We start from the raw sequence: 21,013 nt of genomic DNA, 5'->3' as shown, positions 1-21,013 counted from the left end.
TATGTTTTTATTTAAAAGATTTTTGTTTTTTTAATCATATTTAAATATATTTTATTTTAATTTTTATTTTAGTTTTTTTTAATATATATATATATATATTTAATTATCGATCTTCAAGTTGTTTATCACGAGCAATAACTGCATCATCAAATTTAACCATATATGTTGTTCCTTTATGCCAATGTGCAGTCACTTTTGCTTGCTATAAAAACAAATATATCTTTCATTACCCTAATAATTTTAACTTTTAAACAAATTTTAAAAATAATAAATAACAAACTAATACGTACAAAACCACAATCACAGAGAATAGCTTCAACTATACCAGCAATAAAAGAAGCACAATTTAGACTTCCTTTATCTTTTGGAACTGATATAAATTTATTTACTATTGCTTCTTTTTCTATGATATAATAAGTACGTTCATCATCATTTGCATGTTCTAACTTATCAGCTTCACGACCAAACAATGATTTCCATATTGTACTTTTAATAAATAATAAAATATTTAATAATTTTATTTCACGTTTTCCACCTTTCTCCCTTACAACGAGTAAATCTGTCACTCTGTGGCCAACTTCCATACCTATTTCTGCCAATCTAACCAATAAATAGAAAACACTTGTTCTGTATAACAATTTTTTAATAAGCTTGATTATTTACATACTTATTTTGTAATTCTGGTACGGTGTACACTCGATTTTGACAATATTGTACGAGTTCTGAAAACAAAAGTGCAAAACAACTCAAGCTAACCTCTCCCTTTCCTTTACTTAATGATTTATCAAGGATGCTTGTTCGTGTTCGAATTGCTGATATTGTAATACTCGTCATTTCTGCAAAATAATTAATATATAAATTAACATTTTACTATTCGTAAAAATAAAAAACTTTAAGTAGTTAATTGAATGAAAAACTAACTTTTATCTTGTAGATTCGCCATCTAGTAATACTAAATAGAATTAAATATTTTTTAAGTTGAAAGTAATGATATATATATATATATATATATCAATATAATTACATTACTATAAATATATTATTATAATTTATTTAACATTACTATATTACTATACTATTTACTATACTATATACTTTTACTATATTACTATACTATATATACTATATTACTATACTATATTACTATATTATTATTAAATTTATAATTATTATTATATTTATTATATATATATATTATATATTATAATTATATTATTATAATTATAATATATTATATATTAAATAATGTTTTTTAGAAAACAATATTACCTGTTTTCAGAATCTCTTATATATATTAATCACATAAAATAATATATTAATCATTAAATCAATATCTCAAATCCTTTACCATATACACATACAACTGATTCATTTCTGAAATAAATTTTAATATGATATTAGTTAAATATTAATCTATTAAAATGTAATATTATTATCATTATTATTTTCTTTTCTTAGTTTAGAATATCAAATATTAAATAATAAACATACTTTGAATTATACCACGAAGTTATGCCTTTAATATCTGTGACAAATGTATACATTCTTTTCAATATTGTTACAGATAAAATATTATTATTATAATTATATTGATACATAATCACTTGTTGATCCATTCCAACACTAAAAATTGTATTTTTATCATGAAATATTATTCCTGAAAAATATTTTTTCAAATTAATTTCTGAAAATTATTTTATTAATTTTTTTTTGACATAATTCATAAATATACAATTCAATAAATATAATTCAATAAATATAATTTTAGTTTAATAAACTATGATACGAAACATATATAATATAAAATGATATAGATAAATAAATGTTTTTTTTTACCTGTAATTTGAGCAACATGTGCAGTTGAAGTACTCCATTTCGACAATAATGAAATATGTGTTTTCATCTTCTTAAATTGTACATTGAAATGAATAATGTTAAACAAATTATCATCACCTCCAGTTGCTAATAAATATTCGCCTTTTTCAATTATTTTTATGTCATATGAATTAATTCCAGATTGATGTAAATTAAATTTTGTAATAAATATATCTTTATAATTTTCAAATTGTTGTTTTTCAATTTGTGAAAATTCTATTATGTTTGAAATAGTATCAGTAAAATCAATAAATCGACAGATTCCATCAGTTGACATTATCAACACAATTATATTTTTATTATATGTTATAACAGCTATTTTTGTTATACAACGATCTACGCATTTTGAAGATACTTTTAACGAAATACTTTTTGTATTAATATCATATAAAAATATTCTACAAATAATATTTAAATATATATGTAAATGAACAGAATTTAAAAATTAATTTAAAATCATTAAAAAAAATTATATTCTATTTATATCTATAAATATTACCTATTTATACACGATATAAAAATAAAATATATTTCAAATTTAGAAATGTCAAGAAAAAAGTACCTTATAAATCCATCTGCACAAGCAACAAAAAGTATTATATAATAAAAATTTGTAGCACAATAATAAATTTCAATATCCATATATCGAGTTTCAGGTTGCATATTGTAAGAATGATTAGATTCATGCAATTGTTTTTTACGATATTGATCAAATCCATACAACATATGACATGTAATGTCATGACAAGAAATATCTTTATTATGTAAAAATGTTTCATCATCTTTTATATCAATTTCCCAAACTTTTATCTGTGCTCTTCCACCTCCCGAAAATATAAGATATTTATTACATAAAAAGATAAATTGCAAATCTAAACAAGCTATAAATTTTACACTAGAGATGTGACCATCAAAAATATTCAATGTCTGAAAGGTGTGAATATTATTATTCAACAATGAATTTGAAATGTAACTAATACGAAGAGTACCATCTTCACTTCCAGATATAAAAATATTGTTTTGATTAATCTTTGATATTGGATTTATACAAGATATTTCTTTCGTATGAAAACCATTCTAAAAATTAAAAAAAAAATATAATATAATTTTAATAATATATATTTTCATGAAAAAATAAAACAAGAAAAAATTACTCACTAATAAAACTGGTAATGTGAAAGAAGTTAATGAAAAATCAGATGCATATACTTGTTTATTACGAATATATAGAAACATAATAAGATTATTTTTTAAAATACAATCCCATGATCTATGTCCACCACCACAAGGAATTTTCATTAAAATTCGATGATGAATCATACTGTATATTACAAATTCAACCTATAAATAATAACAAGAAAAAATAAATATATATATAATAAAATATATATGAATATATATACAAAAAAATGTATGTATAAATATACATATAACATATATAAATATACATATCTGTTTAAATATACATATATACATATACATACATACATATATACATACATATATATATATATATACCTCTTTAAAACCTAATATAAGAATATCATCAAAAGATTTTAAATGACCACTAATCCAATCCATTGGCATTTTTTGTTTATGTAAAATGTATAATAATTTTGTATTTTTATGTTTATTTAATTCATAAAATCTTAACATTCCATCTCGACCAGCTGATATTAATTTTGAATTTACAACTATGAAATTTTGAATACCAATTTTTCCATGAACTTTGTTAATAGTTTGAATAGGTTTATTTGTTTCAAATATAATTGTTTCATTATATGGAACATAAGGTTTAAGATCAAAAATATGCATATTTCCAGCTCTATCTCCACATACTAATAATCCTTCATATAAAATAGCTGCTGTTAACCAACGTTCTCGACTATATGGTAAAAGACATACTGATTGTATAGTAAATGATCCTGTAAGAAATAAAAATAATAAAGATTAAATAATTAAACATTAACTAAACATTAATTACAGATAACTGAAGATTATTGCATATTTTTTTAAATATACCTTCTACAGTAAAATTAAATATTTTTAAAATTCCACTTATTCCACAAATTACTAACTTATTATTTTCTAACCATTGCACAGAAAATATTTGTGACTCCATTATTTTTTCTTCTAAAATCTGTAGTAACTTTTTATTAGTTGCAACTTTTATTTCTAAAATCATTATAGAAAACATTTTTAATATTATAATATTTATTATATATTAATTTATATATTAATTTAGTAATAATAGTGTAATATTATAAAAAAAATTTAATATTACCTTTATATATTCTTATATATCCATCTTTTGAAGCAAAACAAATGTAGGAATGACACAAAGAAACTTCCATAATACAATATGTACTATATTTTTCTAAATATAATGATTCTTCCACATTATTATATCTATTAAATATAAATAGAGTACCATTTTCATAAAAAATTAAAAGATTACCACTACTTAAATAACAAACATATTTTGGCAAAGTGTATGCATTTGTTTTAGGTAATAATACAGTTTTTTGAATATAATCATTAACAAAAGGCCATGCATGAACTGCACCATCAGCTCCACCAGTAAAAATAGTTTTATTATCATTTGATACATCAATACTCCATATAGCAGCACCATGATGTGCACAAATTTTGTTAAGTAATTTACCCTCCAATGACCAAGTGCACATAAGAGAATCCTTAAAATATAAATATATAATTAAATTTTTTTCATTATAAATACTTATTATATTTGTATAATAATATTTACTTCTCCTATTGTAATTATAATATTGTTTTTAATAATCGATTTCCATACTCTAGCTGTATGACCAAACATTGTTCGCACTAATTTTATATCAATGTTTTTCCAATTTTTGTTTTTATTATTATTTATTTTCCATAATCTAATTGTTCTATCATCTGATGTAGAACAAATAAATTGTGCAATTGGATCATACATGACAGAAAAGATTACACCCTAAAATTCAATTATTTATAATTTTAAACATTAAAATAAAAATATAATTAGAAAAAAATAATTTTAAATTAATGTATTACATTGTGTCCTTGTAAACGATGTAAAACTGGTGATGTTTCAATATGATAAGCATAATTTACTTCCCATATTAAAATTTCCTGATATACAGTTCCACTAAAAATAATTAGATTTTTATCATTATTCAATATAAATCCTGCATATCTAATAATAAAGTTAAGTTTAATATTCATTTAATATTCATTTAATGAATATATTCATTTAATTATAAATATAAGGATACAAAATACATTTTTCTTCACACCATGTATTTTGACAATATTTATTAAATATGTCATAAATACAAATATTATTATGTGCTAAAAGAACACATAAATAATTATATCCATTGTATAATAACCATTTTACTGTTATTATCCAATCATTGAGTTCTTTTTTATTTAAATCTTCTTTAATTCTAAAATAAAAAGAAATGAAATATATATAATATAAAAATATATAATAAATACATATAATATATAAATATATATATAAATAAATATATAAAATACATAATAATCAAAAAAATATTATATATAATGTTCAAACTTACATCAATGTTTCTTCTTCATAATAAATCTTATATGTACAAAAATAATTAGCACCAAACACAGTTAATTTATTATCAGGACCTTCAATAATCCCATGTATATTATATGGGTAAAGACAGTTTATTTTTTTTTCTAACTTGTAAGTATTAACATTAAAAATGTATAATGAGCATCCCACACCTATGTAAATAATAAAATAATTAAAAATTAAATAAATATCATTAATCAATAAATATTATTTTTTAAAGATATTGAAAAATTGTAATTTTTATGCAAATAATTACATATATATATTATACTAACCTACGAAAATTAAATTATCAATACATCGAATGGCAAGAACATCGGTGCACAGAAGTTTTGAAAACATTTTGAATATCAAATTTTTATATCAAATTTTTAATAAGTATATATTAATCAAAATTATAGGCATTAAAATTTATGTATAATTTATTTTGATCTATATAAAAATTTATTCTTTATAAAAGAATTTGATCCTGCTTGAATATCCGCGTGGTTATCTAATGTAATTTTAATTAAGCACAAATATATACTGACTATAATTTCACAACATAATTCAAATTCATTTTTGACAAACGTTCATAAAATATTCCTTGAATGTTAAAAAATTTTTAATATGTAAGAAACTATAGTTCATTTGAAATAATTATATCTTATAAATGTTATTTAAAATTTTAATATAAAATATTTTATTACGTTATATCTTTAAAACTTTTAATAAAATATCTACATATAATTATATGTTATTTGATAATGTAATGAAAATTCAATATTGAATATTTTTTAGGAATACAGGAAATAACTTGAAATTTATACTTCGAAATTTATACTTTTACAAAAAAAATATAATTTTTAATTAATCTTTAAATTTCATTTAATAAGAAAAGTGATAATGTGGGTATTTGGTTATGGTTCACTGATATGGAAAGCAGACTTTCCGTACGAAGAAATTCTTGTTGGTCACATCAAAGGATACATCAGAAGATTTTATCAAAAAAGTATAGATCATAGAGGAATACCTAGTAGAGTATGTATTTAATTATTTTAATATAAAATTTTATTCAACCAATCTTTTTCACTTGAAATATTTTTTATTATTTATAAATTGAAATTTGAAACTTAATCATAATTACTTTTATATTTTCCAAGAATTCAGCAAAATATCTACAAATTGTAGGTATTTTTTATATTTTTATATTTAATTGATTTTTTAAATTATAAATTCTTTTTATGTGAAAATTTATTTTTTTGTTAATTTCTTTTAATATAATTTCTATATCAAATTAATTAATTAATATTGAAATAATATTAATATTGAAAATTTGATATATGTATCTAAAAATATTATTCATATTTATATATATTATATTATATATAAATTATTTTATTAGTTATTAATAATTTATATTATTAACTTTTATGTAATATATAATACATTATATTTAATATTTAAACAAATAATAATGTTATGTAATAATATTATAGCCTGGTCGTGTTGTAACATTACTTAATTCTGATAATCCTAATGATGAAGTATGGGGTGTTGCTTATAGAATATCACCTCAAAACAAAGATAAAGTTGTAAAACACTTGGATTACAGAGAAAAAGGAGGATATGAAAGAAAAAGTGTGCTCTTTTATCCATCTTATTCAATTAAAGATACTGCATCGTATTCCTTAGCAAATAATAAATTTCCAAGTGATTTAGAAAATGAAAAATTATTATCATCAGTTTCAGAAAACACACCATTTTATATTACAATTTACATAGGTGGAGAAGATAATCCAAATTATGCAGGTGTAGAAGATATATATACAATAGCAAAACAAATATTAGTATCTCATGGTCCTAGTGGAGCAAACACAGAATATTTATATAATTTGGCATCTGCAATGAGACTAATAGCACCAGGTATAAATGATGAACATTTATATGTATTAGAAGCAACTGTGAAAACATTAGAACAAGAAAAAAATATCAAAATAAAATTAAATGAAAGTTTATGTACTAGTGAAAATGGATAAGAATTTTGTTTTAATAAGTATTTACATATCAAAGATGATTATTGATGATAATAAAAAAATTGTATTTAAAATTCTAAAAAATAAGAAAATTATTTGTATTATCTATATAATTAAGAAAACTTTAGAAAATAGACAATTATTTGTATTATTTGTGCAATTAGAAAATAAAAATAAATTTTTTATAAGAAATCATATATTTTTTAAATAATAAAAATAAATTTGTAATTTATATAATAATGAAAAAGAAAAAAATATTTTTATTATTTTTTTCTTTATAATATATATATTATCATTAATGAAATACTTATTTTTTTCATGAAAATAAAGCAAAAACATTGTAATACTAAAATATGCATATTTATTTATTGAAAATTTTTTATATTTTTTTATTTTTATGTATATATATGTATATATTATATATATAATATGTATATATATATATATATATATACATATATATTTTTAATAGATATAATTATAATATGAAGATGAAAAGTTATATCTTTATTTAAATAAAAAATGAACAGAAAGATATATCTTTATAATAACAGTAAAAAAATTTTTTTGTTTACTTTTTATTATATATTTTCCATATAATCAATATTTTATTTATATACTTATTTTTCCATGTAATCAATATTATATTACTAATTGTAATCATTATTACATATATTTCTGCTAATGCATAATTTTTATTCTATTTTTTTTAGTTTGTTTATAAAAAAAATAATTTTTTTCTCAAAACTTTATCCATCATACAGTTCAAACTACCTAGTGATTTTCATCTATTTTTGAAATTAAAAGTAACTTAAAACACTTAAAAGGCAAATATTTCAGTTGTGATGAAAATGTATTACAATAGATGATTATGGAAAAATATGTATATATATAACTATATATATGTATATATATAACTTTAAAAAAAAAATTTTATTTATTATTATTTTTATTATTTCATAAAAATATATTCTTTCCGTTTTTTTTTTATTTAAATGAAGACATAAGACATTTATCTTTGTATACTATTATGAAATGACTGTCAAACATTATAATAAATTTTGTAACAGAATCAACTGAAGTTTGGTCATGAACTATAATGTAATATTAAAAGGATATATAAATGTATGGACAAGAATTTGATTAGTGACACTATGATTAAAAATATAATATAATATATAATATATATATTATGAAAAAAATATTTATTTTTATTATATATATTTATATTTTTTTAAAAATATTTTTTTATATATTACATGTGAAATCATTAATATTATAAAAAATATAATATGTTTATAATTTATATAATCTTAAAACATATTAATATCAAATGAATATGAAAATAGCATTAAATTTTATTTAAAATTAAGGAAAATTGTTTTTAAAAACAATTAATAATGATAATGATTTATATAATAACATTATATTCAGAATTTTTTATAAAATAAACTATGCTTATAGAACTAATTCTTATTACGCATGACTGTGAAGACGTAGTGACGCATAACGATCAGCTGAATGTTCATAGCTCCACCATTCCTTATTGTTAGAACAACTGTCAAACGGAATATTTCGTTCGTGAATCTGTTTCCTATCTATATTGACAAACACGATAAAAAAGCCAAAATTGGGTGATCTATTAACGTGAAAGCGTTTCGGACGCATCCGGGTAAGTTTTTTTTTAAAATTTCATTATAATTCAAAAAGTATTTACAAAATACATTCAAATGTCTAACTAAAACAAAATGGCGAAATAACGGGAATAGTATAACTATTAACTACAATTACAATGACTTTTACTTATGTATTTGATTATTTATGTAGCTATATATATAATATATAAGGTTATAATATAATATTAATTAATTATTTTACTACAATTCGCTAATATTTTTAAATTTAACACAATATTTATATTAAAAATTAAATTTTTATTTTTCTACAAATTAATATAAATAAATCATTATAATTTTGTATATTGTTTTTAAAAATAAGTAATATAATGTTTATTATTGTTAAATTAATAATATTTTATAATTAATGAAATAACTAATGAAAAAAATAAAAATTATTCCGAATATATTTAATATTAGAACATAATAAATTTATTTCAAATATATTAAAAATAAATTCAAATAAATATTATAGATATAGCTATAAAGATTATTAAAAAATATTCCAGAATAAAATATTGAAAATGTAATCTAGAATATTTTAAAATTTTAATTCTTATGCGAATTATTTATTTTGTTTATGATATATGATTATTTGCGTTTTAATTTTTATTATTTATTAATTTTTGTTTAAATAATTATTAATTTAAATTTTGAATAATTTTTTAAATTTATTTGAATTACTTAATAAATGAATTATTAAAGAATATTTTATAAAAATATTAAAGAATATTTTATAAAAATAAATCAGCAATTTATAACAATTTTATACGTTATATACTTCGGTTAAATTCGTTTAAATTCGTACGTATCCGTAGTAATTCGGATATTTTCCGTCCGTGATGATTCACAAGCAGATGCGAATTACAATATCGTTCATGTACACGCTCGTGTATAGTGTATATTTGCGGGAGCTCATTATTCTTACGTAAAGAAAAAAGATAATATAAATACACATATAGTTTTCAATGATCTTAATTTCGTATTGTAAATTTGAAATAAATGGTACGTACATTAATTTTTATATACAAAAAACTATTATATTTGTATTTTGTTGCCAATAACGAATCAATTTAAAATTCGTTATGATGATATAGGAACATTTTTTATATTAAATTATCAATTAATTTTTTATAACCTAATCATATTAATTTTTTAAATAAACAATTTTTTTATAGTTATTTCTTTTTTATTATTAAAACAATTAAAACAAATATATTATGATATTTTTAGAACATTATGAAATCAATTTTAGAATATTATTATATCATATTTTTTATTATTCTTATTATTAATTATTAAAATAATACAAATATAAATATAATATGATTTTAATTTTTACATGTTTTACGTGTACTTAAAATAATTATATTTTTTCAAAATTAATATCTTTCTTAAATCTTTCTATTATTGACATTTTAATATTTATGAATTATTCAGATTTTAATTGCAAATCTTATTTATATTTATTCTATTAAGGAAAAGTTCATTTACATGTTTGCATATTTTAAATTTGTTTTTGTTTTCATATTCATTCATTTACGATAAGAATACTCTAAATTACGATCTTTTAATTTTGACAGTTCATTGTTGCATCATCCGATCGAAATTTTTTCTACAATCTTCTTTTGAATATGATAATAACAATTCGAATATTATCGAAATAACATATAACGTTTCTTTTTAATATTTTGTATATTTAAAGAATAGATTTCGAAAATTTTATTGTTTACTAAATTTTGTTGTTACATTACTTTAAATTATAATAAATACTTTTTTTTTTCTTGTTTCTAATAATTATTTTTTTATACTATTAATTCGTGAATATAAAGAAAAAAAATATCTTAATATTGTTATTATTATTGTTATTATTATTATTATTATTATTATTATTATTATTATTATTATTATTATTATTATTATTATTNNTATTAATATTATTATTATTATTATTTTATAATTTCTATTTTTTTTTGTTTCATCATATTATTATAATATATAAATAATTTGAAAATTGTTTGTTAAGATATATAAAATCTTTAAATATTTTTATAATTTTTTTATAATTTCACTGATCATTAATGATATTGTCATAATTTTATATTTAACATATGATATATGATATTTATATTTAAATTATGATATAATTTTATATTTATATTTGATATTTCAATTTAAATGATAAATTAATTATAAATTAATATTATAAAATATTTTTTTATTATGTATCATAAATTTTGATATTTCTATATTGATAATTAATTAATTCATTAAAATTAATTATTCCATTACATTGTAATAACATATTTAAAAATTTTACGTAAGTTTTGTAATAATATTGCCGTACATTTTGTTTAATATATATGATATATTAATTATTATATTGTATATATAATAATAAATATAAATAAATATTGTTTATATATTTTTATATATAATATTTATTATTGATTAAATTTTAAATTAATGTATCTTCAAAGTTATAAAAGAAAAAATGTATAATCGAATACGTTACAATCGAAATTATTTCGAATTAAATACTTTTCTAGAACTTTCTTTATAACTTTCAAAGTACACAATTCAATGATGACGTATAGTAAATATACTAAATATATATATAATAGCAAAAAAAAATAATGAAAATAATAAAAAGTATTATTTTTAATAATGTAGCAATTTTTAATAAGTTTTAATATTTAAATATTATATTAATAAATATTATAGAAATCATCATTGTGAAATTTTCATTTTATAATATAATAAAAGATTCAATTTAATATTTCTGTTTTTCTATATTTTTTTCCTATAATAGTTCTTTAACTCTTTAATTATTTTAAATATTTAAATACAGGTATATATCCATAATTGAATTTATGTTATTAAAGAATAAATCATTAAATTAATTGTTAAATCAATTAACCATTCAATTGATTGTTAAATCAATTAAATATATGATAGCATATGTTAAAAATAAATTTATCTATTACTATTAATATAATAATTATAAATAATTAAGTTAAATTTTTTTTAAACAATTATTTTATATTATTAATATATATATTATATTATTAATAATATATTAATATTGTATTTTTTTTACAGATACAAGGCTAGCCAGCTGCGCCATTCTTGTTGTGTGACATTTGTATTATCAGCCACACTACGCATTTTTTATATTATTTTATTCTTTCATTATTGCTGTAGTGAGCTGTCAGTCACACATTGCAGGAATGGACACATCGGGCTTGCCTGTACCGGATGCAATCCACCCGCTACTTGAACAATTGCAAGAAGCTTTGGTCCTTGAAGTAAAATATCAACCTAATCTTCAATTGCCTAATATAACACAAGTATGTACATAAATTATATAAAAAATTAATATAAAAATAATAATAATTACAATTAAAATAAATTGAAAAAATTTTTTTTAATTGTAAAAAGTCATTATATTAGTATATATTTTTTATTTAAATAACTTTATTTCTTTTAGAATGATGAAATAACAATTGGAGCTCGTGATGGATCTGCTCATGTTTTAAGATGTTTGAAAGTATGGTATGATCTACCATCAGATGTATTTTTTGTTGCTATTAATTTAATGGATCGATTTTTAACAAAAATGAAAGCAAGACCAAAACATATGGCTTGTATCAGTGTATCTGCTTTTCACATAGCTGCTGTTCAGTTAGCACAGTCATTGGATGCTGATCACTTAGTTTCAATTTCTCAGTGTAAATGCACAGGTGGTGATCTTAAACGTATGTCAGAAGTAATACGGAATAAGTTAGAATGGGCACCTGGTACTCAACCTATTACATCTTTAACTTTTCTTCAATTATTCAATGCAATGTTCCTTGCAATTGCATCACACTTAGGACTAGATATGTATACCAGTATTGTTACGGTAATAATTTTAATTTTGTTAAAAATATTACATTAATATAATATATGAATATAAAATGTAATATAAATTTGCTATCTATTTTATTTTAGGAATCTGAGCTTTTACTTAGGTTAGAAATGGTTGCGTGTGATGGTAATTGTGCAAGTTTGAGACCATCAGAAGTGGCACTTGTTTTACTCTGCACATATTTAGATAGTGCAGTGAATCGATTAGACACTAATACAGATATTCCCATATCAACAACTGCTATACCTAGTTCCTCTACTATTAATACATCTATAACATCAAGACATCAAATGCTTAGACTTTTGGACTTTGCTATACAACTTCAAAAAATATGTAAGGTAATTCTATAACAATTTATATATTTATTATATTTAATTATTATTAATTATTTAATTATATTTTACATATTTATATTTTTTATATTTTTTAAATGAATAATGAATAACATAATAAGTAACATAAAGTATTGATATATCTATTATATATATAGATTTCAGACACAAGCTTTTTTTCTACACATGAAGCTGTGGGTGCTGTATTGAGCAAATATAATGCTCAAGAGCAAACTCCTCACAGACAAAGACTGATATGGAGATTATCTTCTCGTACAGCACGCCTTTTACGTCCAACTGACAAATTTACTTCTGTATTACCTGTTATTGCCGAACATACTCCGGTTCCTTCACCGAGTAAAATTAGGTATATTTTTTTTACTTTTATATAGTAGTTATGATTAAATAATATTATAAGATTTAAACTAAAAGTGATTAAAAAATATAGCATATCATGCGAAATTTTCTAAGCAAAGAAATTAAATAAAGGTTGTTACAAACATATTATCTAAAAAATATAAACAATGCTGTTGATTTGAATGAAATTTTTTTTTATTATTATTATATTTTATTATAACATATAAGTAATAGAAAAAATTAATTAAATGAATGCCTTGCATTTGAATGATTTAAAAAGAATAAATAAAAATTTGAATGACTCTTATTTGGATTTCTCTATAAGATTCTTAATTATATTCTTAATCATTTAAGGATATCCTTAATCACAATTATACTATACTATAATACAATCCATATATATATATGTATATTATATTAATATTATTAAATATTAGGTTTCGCATTAATATATCATATTGATTAATTTTTTAACAATTTGAATCAATATTTATAATATATAATGATAAATATTAATTTCTCTTTATTTACAGAAAAAATCGTAAGTTCGGTCGACGTCATGGAAATAAAAGACGTTAAATGGCAGTATCGAGGCCTTAAAGTAAGTTAGCTAATGATTATAATTGTAAATATTAACATAATAATCAATGCTATATATAAAATATATTATAATTAATAATATATTATTTTTAAGGTGCTGGATCAGAAGATTAATATTTATTCAACATACCAAGAAAAAAATTAGATTTCAGTTTAAAATTAAAAATAAATTTCATTAAAAATTAAATAGAAAGTACAAATATCAATGTATTTACGTCGAATAGCGAAATTTGTGATATCTCTTTTTATGACATGCGTTGAAAAACAGCTAAAAAAATATTTCAGTGCAGTACCTAATTCATACTAAATTTGGTTTTGAATGTACTAAATGTACTGAAACATATATATATATATTTTTTTTAATTATATTATACATTTTATAAAATGGACGAGAATTTCGTTCTCAAATTTATCGATTATTAATATTATATCAAAAACATGAATGCCGTAAAAAAGAAATAAATAACAATCGAATGTCGTATAGTAGTAAGATAAATGTGATACAATGTCCATTGTAATTCGTATATTATGAATTATTATAAATATATACATACCTTTGCAAAACGTGTTAAAAACACAAAAAATTAATTACATGTGATTATAAATATAAAGTTAAAAATTATTTAAAAAATATATTATAAATGATAAATAAAACTATTTAGGAAAATCAAAATGTTTAATAAATTATAATGCTAAAAATTATGCAAAGTTTAAATTACTATTTGATGTTTTGTTGTAAGATTATATTTATGTATTATGTTTATAAAGTATGAACGAATGTAAATAAGAAATTTTTATTAAGTGATTTTACAATATCTTTGTTAAAAAAAAAAAATGTAACTATGCATTTATAAATAGTATAATCTTTTGCATTCAAATTGTATTTTGAATATTGTTTTTAATGAATACTGTTTTAATACTGTTTTAATTAATAATTATTATTAATTGTAAATTTTATTTATTTTCTATAAATAATTAGAAAATAACTTAAAAAATTTGAAAAATAACAGATGCCTTTGATAAAAATCATATTCCATATCTAGAATTCCAATCTAGAATTATTTCAAAATTTTTATAAAATCATTTAGATATTATTTGGGAAAATATTTCAGATATATAAATGTTTAATAAATAATTTTTATATGTTATAAATACAATTAAGAGCAAAAGTTAGTAATCTTGAGAAAAAACATTTTTTAAAATCAACCAAAAAAAGAAATATTTTCTATGAAAATAATTATATGTAAAATTTAAAATATATATATAAATTAATTTATAATATTTTAAAACCATAATATTTATGAAAAATTTTTATACTTAATAAATATAATAAGGTAACTTACTAAAAATCAGCAACTTCAGAGCATTAAGATGAATACAAATAAATATAAAATAAAAGTATAAAATTCAAAATATATATGTATAATTTATTATTATGAATATTTTATTTAATCAATTGTAAAATATTAAAACAAAAAAGATTAATTGCAAAAAATATTATATTCTTATTATTTACTATATTATTTCAAAAATATTAATATCTTTCAAGAAAAAATTCAAATTTTTACTATATCTATATTTTTAAATATTTAGCAATGATTTAAATTTTTCATTTTAATTTTACAAAATATTTCTTAAAAAATTATCAAATTAAAAAATATATTATTTATCTTATATATATATATATATATAATTTGATATATAAAATATCATTTTGAATTTTTATATATTAATTATATTTATAACTTATAAATAAGTATTATTGACATTAAATTGTTTCAAAAATGAAAATATATTAAATTATTATAAGAAATTTCAAAAAAATATTTACAACATAATAAATTTTTATGGAGAAATATTATTAATTTTTTATCTCATCTGTAATCTTATATTCATTGTCTTGATTTCCGATTTAATCCAGTATTTTCATAAATGAATGCAATATGCGTATAGAAACGTGTTATTTTTGTTCATCTCGGATATATCCGGGACATGGAATACAATTCGTAAGAAATGATTGTAAGGTGAGAATTTTTATGTATATTTTTTTATAATATTAATAATAATAAAATTCAAAATTATATTTTAAAATATTCTTTTTCAAATTATAAAATTCAAACTTTTTCGACATTGTTTAGGTTATATATATATATTATTTTTTGTTTGTATATTTTTGTAAATGTATATGAACAATTAACAATTATTTAATATTTGATCATCAATTATTGATAATCAATTATAATACTATATTTATATATCATATTTTGTTTATGTTATAGATATTTAAATTTTGTCGATCAAAATGTCATGCTGCATTCAAGAAAAAGAAAAATCCAAGAAAAGTCAAATGGACCAAAGCATATAGAAAAACAGTTGGAAAAGAGTTGGCAGTAGATCCATCATTTGAATTTGAAAAAAGAAGGAATATTCCTATTAAGTATAATAGAGAGTTATGGCATAATGCAATTAATGCCATGAAAAAAGTAGAAAATATCAAACAAAGAAGACAAAATCTACATATAATGCAACGATTACGTAAAGGACGAGAATTAGAAAAAGAAAGAGATATTAAAGAAGTTCAACGTGATTTATCACTTATAAAATCACCTGCTGTAGGATTAAAAGAAAGAAAGAAATTAGAAGAAATTACTGAACATGACAAAATGCAAGAATCCAGTGATGAACAAGAACAAATAGAAATGGAAATGAATTAGACTAAATTGTTATGAAAATCACTCATTCATTTATAAAATATTCATATTATAATGATAATAATTATTAGATTATTAAAAACTTTTAAAATCAGGTATTAAACATGATTATTAATAAAATTTTATTTATCATAAACAATAAGTTATATTATAAATTGTTATTAATTTTTACATTACAACATAAAATAATTTGTAATTGTATTAAAAATTTGTAAATAAAAATACAATATAAAATTAACTGCCAATAAATAAGCAAGCATTATAATAAGCATAATAATTCTTTCTTAAATATATTATATTTTCATTATTAAATATCGAAGAAAAAAATTTTTAATTTAAAATAAATATATATGAGTTAAAGATGTCAATATCATGTTATATCTTATGAAAAATGAAATTATAAATATGTTTGTAAAAATTGCTTCTATAATATAATTAAATTTTATTTTATTTTATTGTAAAAATAAGAAAAATTTTTAGTTTATATATTTCATTACTTATAATAACGTTTATTGAAGTAAATAATTACTTGGATTAAGATCTATTTTATTTCATGAATTATAAAATTTTAAAGAAAGAAAAATTTAAAAAAAATATATTAATTGTACTATAATATTATCATTTTTATTATGTAAATTTATATTATGATTTGTGTTAATGCAACTATAGAAATTCATATTAACGACTCAGATAAAGTATTATATTAAATGGTATGAATTATAATTTTATAATCCTATATAATATATATATAATATATATATATATAAAATATATAATATATATAAAAGTACAATATAATACAAAACATAAAAATATACATAAACTAAAAAAAAATAAACATACAAATAAAAGTTAAAAATTAGAATCAAAAACTGACGGTATATAAATGACAATAAACATAAATTAATTTTGATGACAATAAATATAAATAAATATTGTTGATTGATTCTCACGAGAATTTTTATCTAATGAAAAGAATGATGATAAATACAAATGATCAGACATTGGAAAAATCGATATCTTGAAATTCTATATTTTTACTTCTTTAATTCTATTCGAAGAATTTTTTTCTTATTGGAATAATAATTTTGATTGAATTTCTTATTTTAACTTTTGATTCGCAGACCGTTAATTTGACACTTTTGGTTTATGATACTAAGTATTAAATTCGATATGGAAATATAATATAATAATATAAATTTAAATTAAAATAAATTTAAATATAAAAATTTAAATCCATGGGAATCGTTGGGAATTATTCCTTAAAGTTATTATAGATTACAATAACTTTTCTTTTAGTAATTCAAATTATAACAAATTTGGCAAATATTAATTATTTTTCTAAACTAGCCTTTAGCATAAGAATAATAGAGATGAAGTCGAAAATCATATATGTAAAAACAAATGGTTTGATCATTTGTAGAAAAGAACAAATATAATAAGTTGAGAGACTTCTAGTAGGCAATATTCCCACAAAACTGCTCAAACTTTGAGTAATTTGATTTCGTCCCGTCAAAGAAATTTTCGGACGAAAAAAAAACAATTGCTTCATGTATAGCTTATTATACTTTATATTCACATAAACTTTCATTAGAATTAAAATTTTTACGGATTAAATAAATTTTCTCATAAGATAGTGAGATTTTTTTGATTAGATATATATATTTTAGATATATATATTAACTACCGGTAAATAATATATGTAATAATGTAAATATATTATATATTGAGATTTTAAAATGAATTTATGTAAAATAAATTTTATATTTATTTGTATATTATAGTTCGTATTTAGTTTGTATTTTTATTGTTTTAGGTAAACAACTTCAATTTTGCTTTCTTAAAGAAGAAACGATATTTTAGTGCAAAATTTATATAGCGGAGTGTTGCGTGCTTTTCGCACACTCGACCGCACTATTCATACCATGTCTGTAGTACAAATTGATGGAAGTTTAGGCGAAGGTGTATGTATATATATTTTAAAATTTATCATTTTAAAAATGATGAAAGGTTAATCAGTTTTTAGTAGGATTTACAGAATATATTTGTAAGATATTTATTACTAGGTATTTATTTATTAAATTTGAAATATGTTATTTTTAATATTATCAATTAATTATTATTAAAATTGTAATTACTTATAAAATATAGGTTTGAAATATATTATTTTAATATTTTCAATTAAAATTAAAAATATATATTGTTTGTATTTAGGGAGGTCAAGTATTAAGAATAGCACTTTCTCTAAGTGCATTGTATAAAATTCCAATTAAAATTAATAATATACGAGCAGGCCGTCCTAAACCTGGACTTGCTGCACAACATTTAAAAGGTTTGTTTTTATTAAAATATCATATAATTATTGTTAAATATTTTAAAAAAAGATTACAATATAATTAAATTAAATTATCTATATAATAATTAATAAAGCAAGATAACTAAAATATAATAATTAATATATTAAATTAAATATTATAGGAGTAGAACTATTAAAAGCTATGTGTAATGCAGATGTTCATGGAGCATATATAGGATCAACATTTCTAGAATTTAAACCTGGTCATTTAAATGAAAAAAGAAATAATACATTTCTTATAGATACAGGAACTGCTGGTTGTATTTGTTTGCTAGCTCAAGTAGCTTTACCATGTGCTCTTTTTTTTCCACAAAGAGATATGGTTACATTAATTCTTAAAGGTGGTACGAATGTTCCTATGGGACCACATATAGAATATCTCACAGAAGTATTGAAGCCATTACTTAATAAATTTGGAGCAGATTTTGATTTTAGAGTTATAACAAGGTATATATTAATGTATGCTATTGTTAATATTCTATTATAAGTTGTTAAGTTAATGTAAGTTATAAAGTTGTTTAAAGAGTCTTGTTTAAAGACTATATACTAGATTACATATTAATTTTATAATTGTTTTTAAAGGGGTTATTATCCAAAGGGAGGTGGAGAAATATATTTATATATAAAACCTGTACATATTTTGAAAGCTATTACTTTAACTGATCCAGGAATTCCCCGTGAAATATTAGGTTGGGCATATGTTGCAGGTGTTGTTCCTATTAAAGTATGTAACTTTTATATATAGCTTCTATAATATAATTTCAATATGATTTTATATAATTTTAATATATAATTTAATATTCATAATCTTGATATATTTCTAATTTTAAATATTAAATTTATATATATTTTATATTTATTTTATATTTTCTTCATTTTGAAGGAAGCACATAAAATGGCCAATGATGTAAAATCAATTTTAACAGAAGGTCTAAACAAGCATAATATTCCATTACCATCTATAAATATTGAAGTCTATAAAGAGGATAAATCTATAGCTATTGGTAATGGTTCTGGCATTAAGTAAGGTTTTAATATTATAGGAATAAATGTGTAGAACAATAAATTTTATACATCATATTTCTAATAAAATATAATTGATATTAGCGTAACGTGTACTACGACTAGTGAATGTATTTTTGGTGGATCAGGATTGGGTTCTGGACGTCAAGAGCAAATAGCTCCGGGTATACAAGCAGCTAATGAAATTTTGGATACAATTTTAGCAAGATCTTGTGTCGACGATTACGCGCAAGATCAAGTATGTATCAAATAATTATAAATAATTCTTAAATTTTATAAATAATATAATAATCAATTATTTATTTCAGTTAATCATCTTTATGGCTCTAGCTAAAGGTACTTCTAGAATTAATCTTGGCAGTAAAAAACTTACTTGTCATACAGAAACAGTTATAAAAGTTGCAGAGTTGATGTTAGCTCAATTTAATCTTCATTTTAACTTATGTGAAAATAGTAATGATGGAGATAATATTTCATACAGCTTAGAATGTAAAGGTTGTGAATATGAAAATAAATATGCAGAATAAAAATGTATGTTTTGTATT

The 21,013-nt window shown here is 19.5% G+C and overlaps 6 protein-coding genes across 12 annotated transcripts; 4 read left to right on the top strand and 2 right to left on the bottom strand.

The window, feature by feature from the left end:
* Window positions 1–103: 103 nt before the first annotated feature.
* On the bottom strand, window positions 104–943 carry LOC122717660 (trafficking protein particle complex subunit 5). Its single transcript, XM_043941921.1, has 4 exons — window positions 922–943; window positions 668–836; window positions 291–600; window positions 104–202 (listed from the first exon to the last, which is right to left on the bottom strand). Exons 1-4 carry the CDS (start codon window positions 941–943, stop codon window positions 104–106), a joined length of 600 nt encoding a protein of 199 aa, XP_043797856.1.
* Window positions 701–5,904, bottom strand: LOC122717681 (WD repeat-containing protein 6). Of its 2 annotated transcripts, XM_043941963.1 has the most exons (15): window positions 5,764–5,904; window positions 5,463–5,640; window positions 5,154–5,327; window positions 4,933–5,074; window positions 4,643–4,852; window positions 4,160–4,571; window positions 3,898–4,050; window positions 3,394–3,800; window positions 3,034–3,216; window positions 2,438–2,952; window positions 1,837–2,273; window positions 1,492–1,657; window positions 1,270–1,374; window positions 922–952; window positions 748–836 (listed from the first exon to the last, which is right to left on the bottom strand). In XM_043941963.1, the coding sequence occupies exons 1-13, from the start codon at window positions 5,828–5,830 to the stop codon at window positions 1,323–1,325; spliced, it is 3,096 nt and encodes a 1,031-aa protein (XP_043797898.1). In that variant the 5' UTR covers window positions 5,831–5,904; the 3' UTR covers window positions 748–836; window positions 922–952; window positions 1,270–1,322. The 2 variants fall into 2 exon arrangements, with proteins under 2 accessions (XP_043797897.1, XP_043797898.1); XM_043941962.1 differs by lacking the exon at window positions 922–952 and having other exon boundaries at window positions 701–836.
* A 53-nt stretch (window positions 5,905–5,957) lies between these two features.
* On the top strand, window positions 5,958–9,100 carry LOC122717683 (putative glutathione-specific gamma-glutamylcyclotransferase 2). Of its 2 annotated transcripts, XM_043941968.1 has the most exons (4): window positions 5,958–6,099; window positions 6,269–6,508; window positions 6,967–7,393; window positions 8,968–9,100. In XM_043941968.1, exons 2-4 carry the CDS (start codon window positions 6,374–6,376, stop codon window positions 9,054–9,056), a joined length of 651 nt encoding a protein of 216 aa, XP_043797903.1. In that variant the 5' UTR covers window positions 5,958–6,099; window positions 6,269–6,373; the 3' UTR covers window positions 9,057–9,100. The 2 variants fall into 2 exon arrangements, with proteins under 2 accessions (XP_043797903.1, XP_043797902.1); XM_043941967.1 differs by lacking the exon at window positions 8,968–9,100 and having other exon boundaries at window positions 6,967–7,596.
* On the top strand, window positions 9,084–15,119 carry LOC122717682 (cyclin G). 2 transcript variants are annotated; one of them, XM_043941966.1, is made up of 8 exons: window positions 9,084–9,175; window positions 12,282–12,324; window positions 12,408–12,529; window positions 12,670–13,083; window positions 13,173–13,427; window positions 13,580–13,788; window positions 14,312–14,379; window positions 14,473–15,119. In XM_043941966.1, the coding sequence occupies exons 3-7, from the start codon at window positions 12,410–12,412 to the stop codon at window positions 14,355–14,357; spliced, it is 1,044 nt and encodes a 347-aa protein (XP_043797901.1). In that variant the 5' UTR covers window positions 9,084–9,175; window positions 12,282–12,324; window positions 12,408–12,409; the 3' UTR covers window positions 14,358–14,379; window positions 14,473–15,119. The 2 variants fall into 2 exon arrangements, with proteins under 2 accessions (XP_043797901.1, XP_043797900.1); XM_043941965.1 differs by lacking the exon at window positions 9,084–9,175 and adding an exon at window positions 10,064–10,184 and having other exon boundaries at window positions 12,282–12,529; window positions 14,473–15,117.
* A 1,125-nt stretch (window positions 15,120–16,244) lies between these two features.
* On the top strand, window positions 16,245–17,237 carry LOC122717663 (probable ribosome biogenesis protein RLP24). The gene is made up of 2 exons (XM_043941927.1): window positions 16,245–16,402; window positions 16,658–17,237. The coding sequence occupies exons 1-2, from the start codon at window positions 16,322–16,324 to the stop codon at window positions 17,090–17,092; spliced, it is 516 nt and encodes a 171-aa protein (XP_043797862.1). The 5' UTR covers window positions 16,245–16,321; the 3' UTR covers window positions 17,093–17,237.
* Window positions 17,050–21,000, top strand: LOC122717662 (RNA 3'-terminal phosphate cyclase). 4 transcript variants are annotated; one of them, XM_043941923.1, is made up of 8 exons: window positions 17,050–17,184; window positions 18,906–19,053; window positions 19,304–19,421; window positions 19,568–19,892; window positions 20,028–20,169; window positions 20,329–20,468; window positions 20,553–20,706; window positions 20,777–21,000. In XM_043941923.1, the coding sequence occupies exons 2-8, from the start codon at window positions 19,015–19,017 to the stop codon at window positions 20,993–20,995; spliced, it is 1,137 nt and encodes a 378-aa protein (XP_043797858.1). In that variant the 5' UTR covers window positions 17,050–17,184; window positions 18,906–19,014; the 3' UTR covers window positions 20,996–21,000. The 4 variants fall into 4 exon arrangements, with proteins under 4 accessions (XP_043797858.1, XP_043797859.1, XP_043797860.1 ...); XM_043941924.1 differs by lacking the exon at window positions 17,050–17,184 and adding an exon at window positions 18,725–18,778; XM_043941925.1 differs by lacking the exon at window positions 17,050–17,184 and having other exon boundaries at window positions 19,029–19,155.
* The last annotated feature ends 13 nt before the right edge of the window (window positions 21,001–21,013 follow it).

The sequence above is a fragment of the Apis laboriosa genome, unplaced genomic scaffold, assembly GCF_014066325.1.
Source record: "Apis laboriosa isolate Shangri-la unplaced genomic scaffold, ASM1406632v1 scaffold56_cov145, whole genome shotgun sequence".
NCBI classification, from domain to species: Eukaryota; Metazoa; Arthropoda; class Insecta; order Hymenoptera; family Apidae; genus Apis; species Apis laboriosa.
This window is presented reverse-complemented; position numbering and strand designations above follow the sequence as displayed.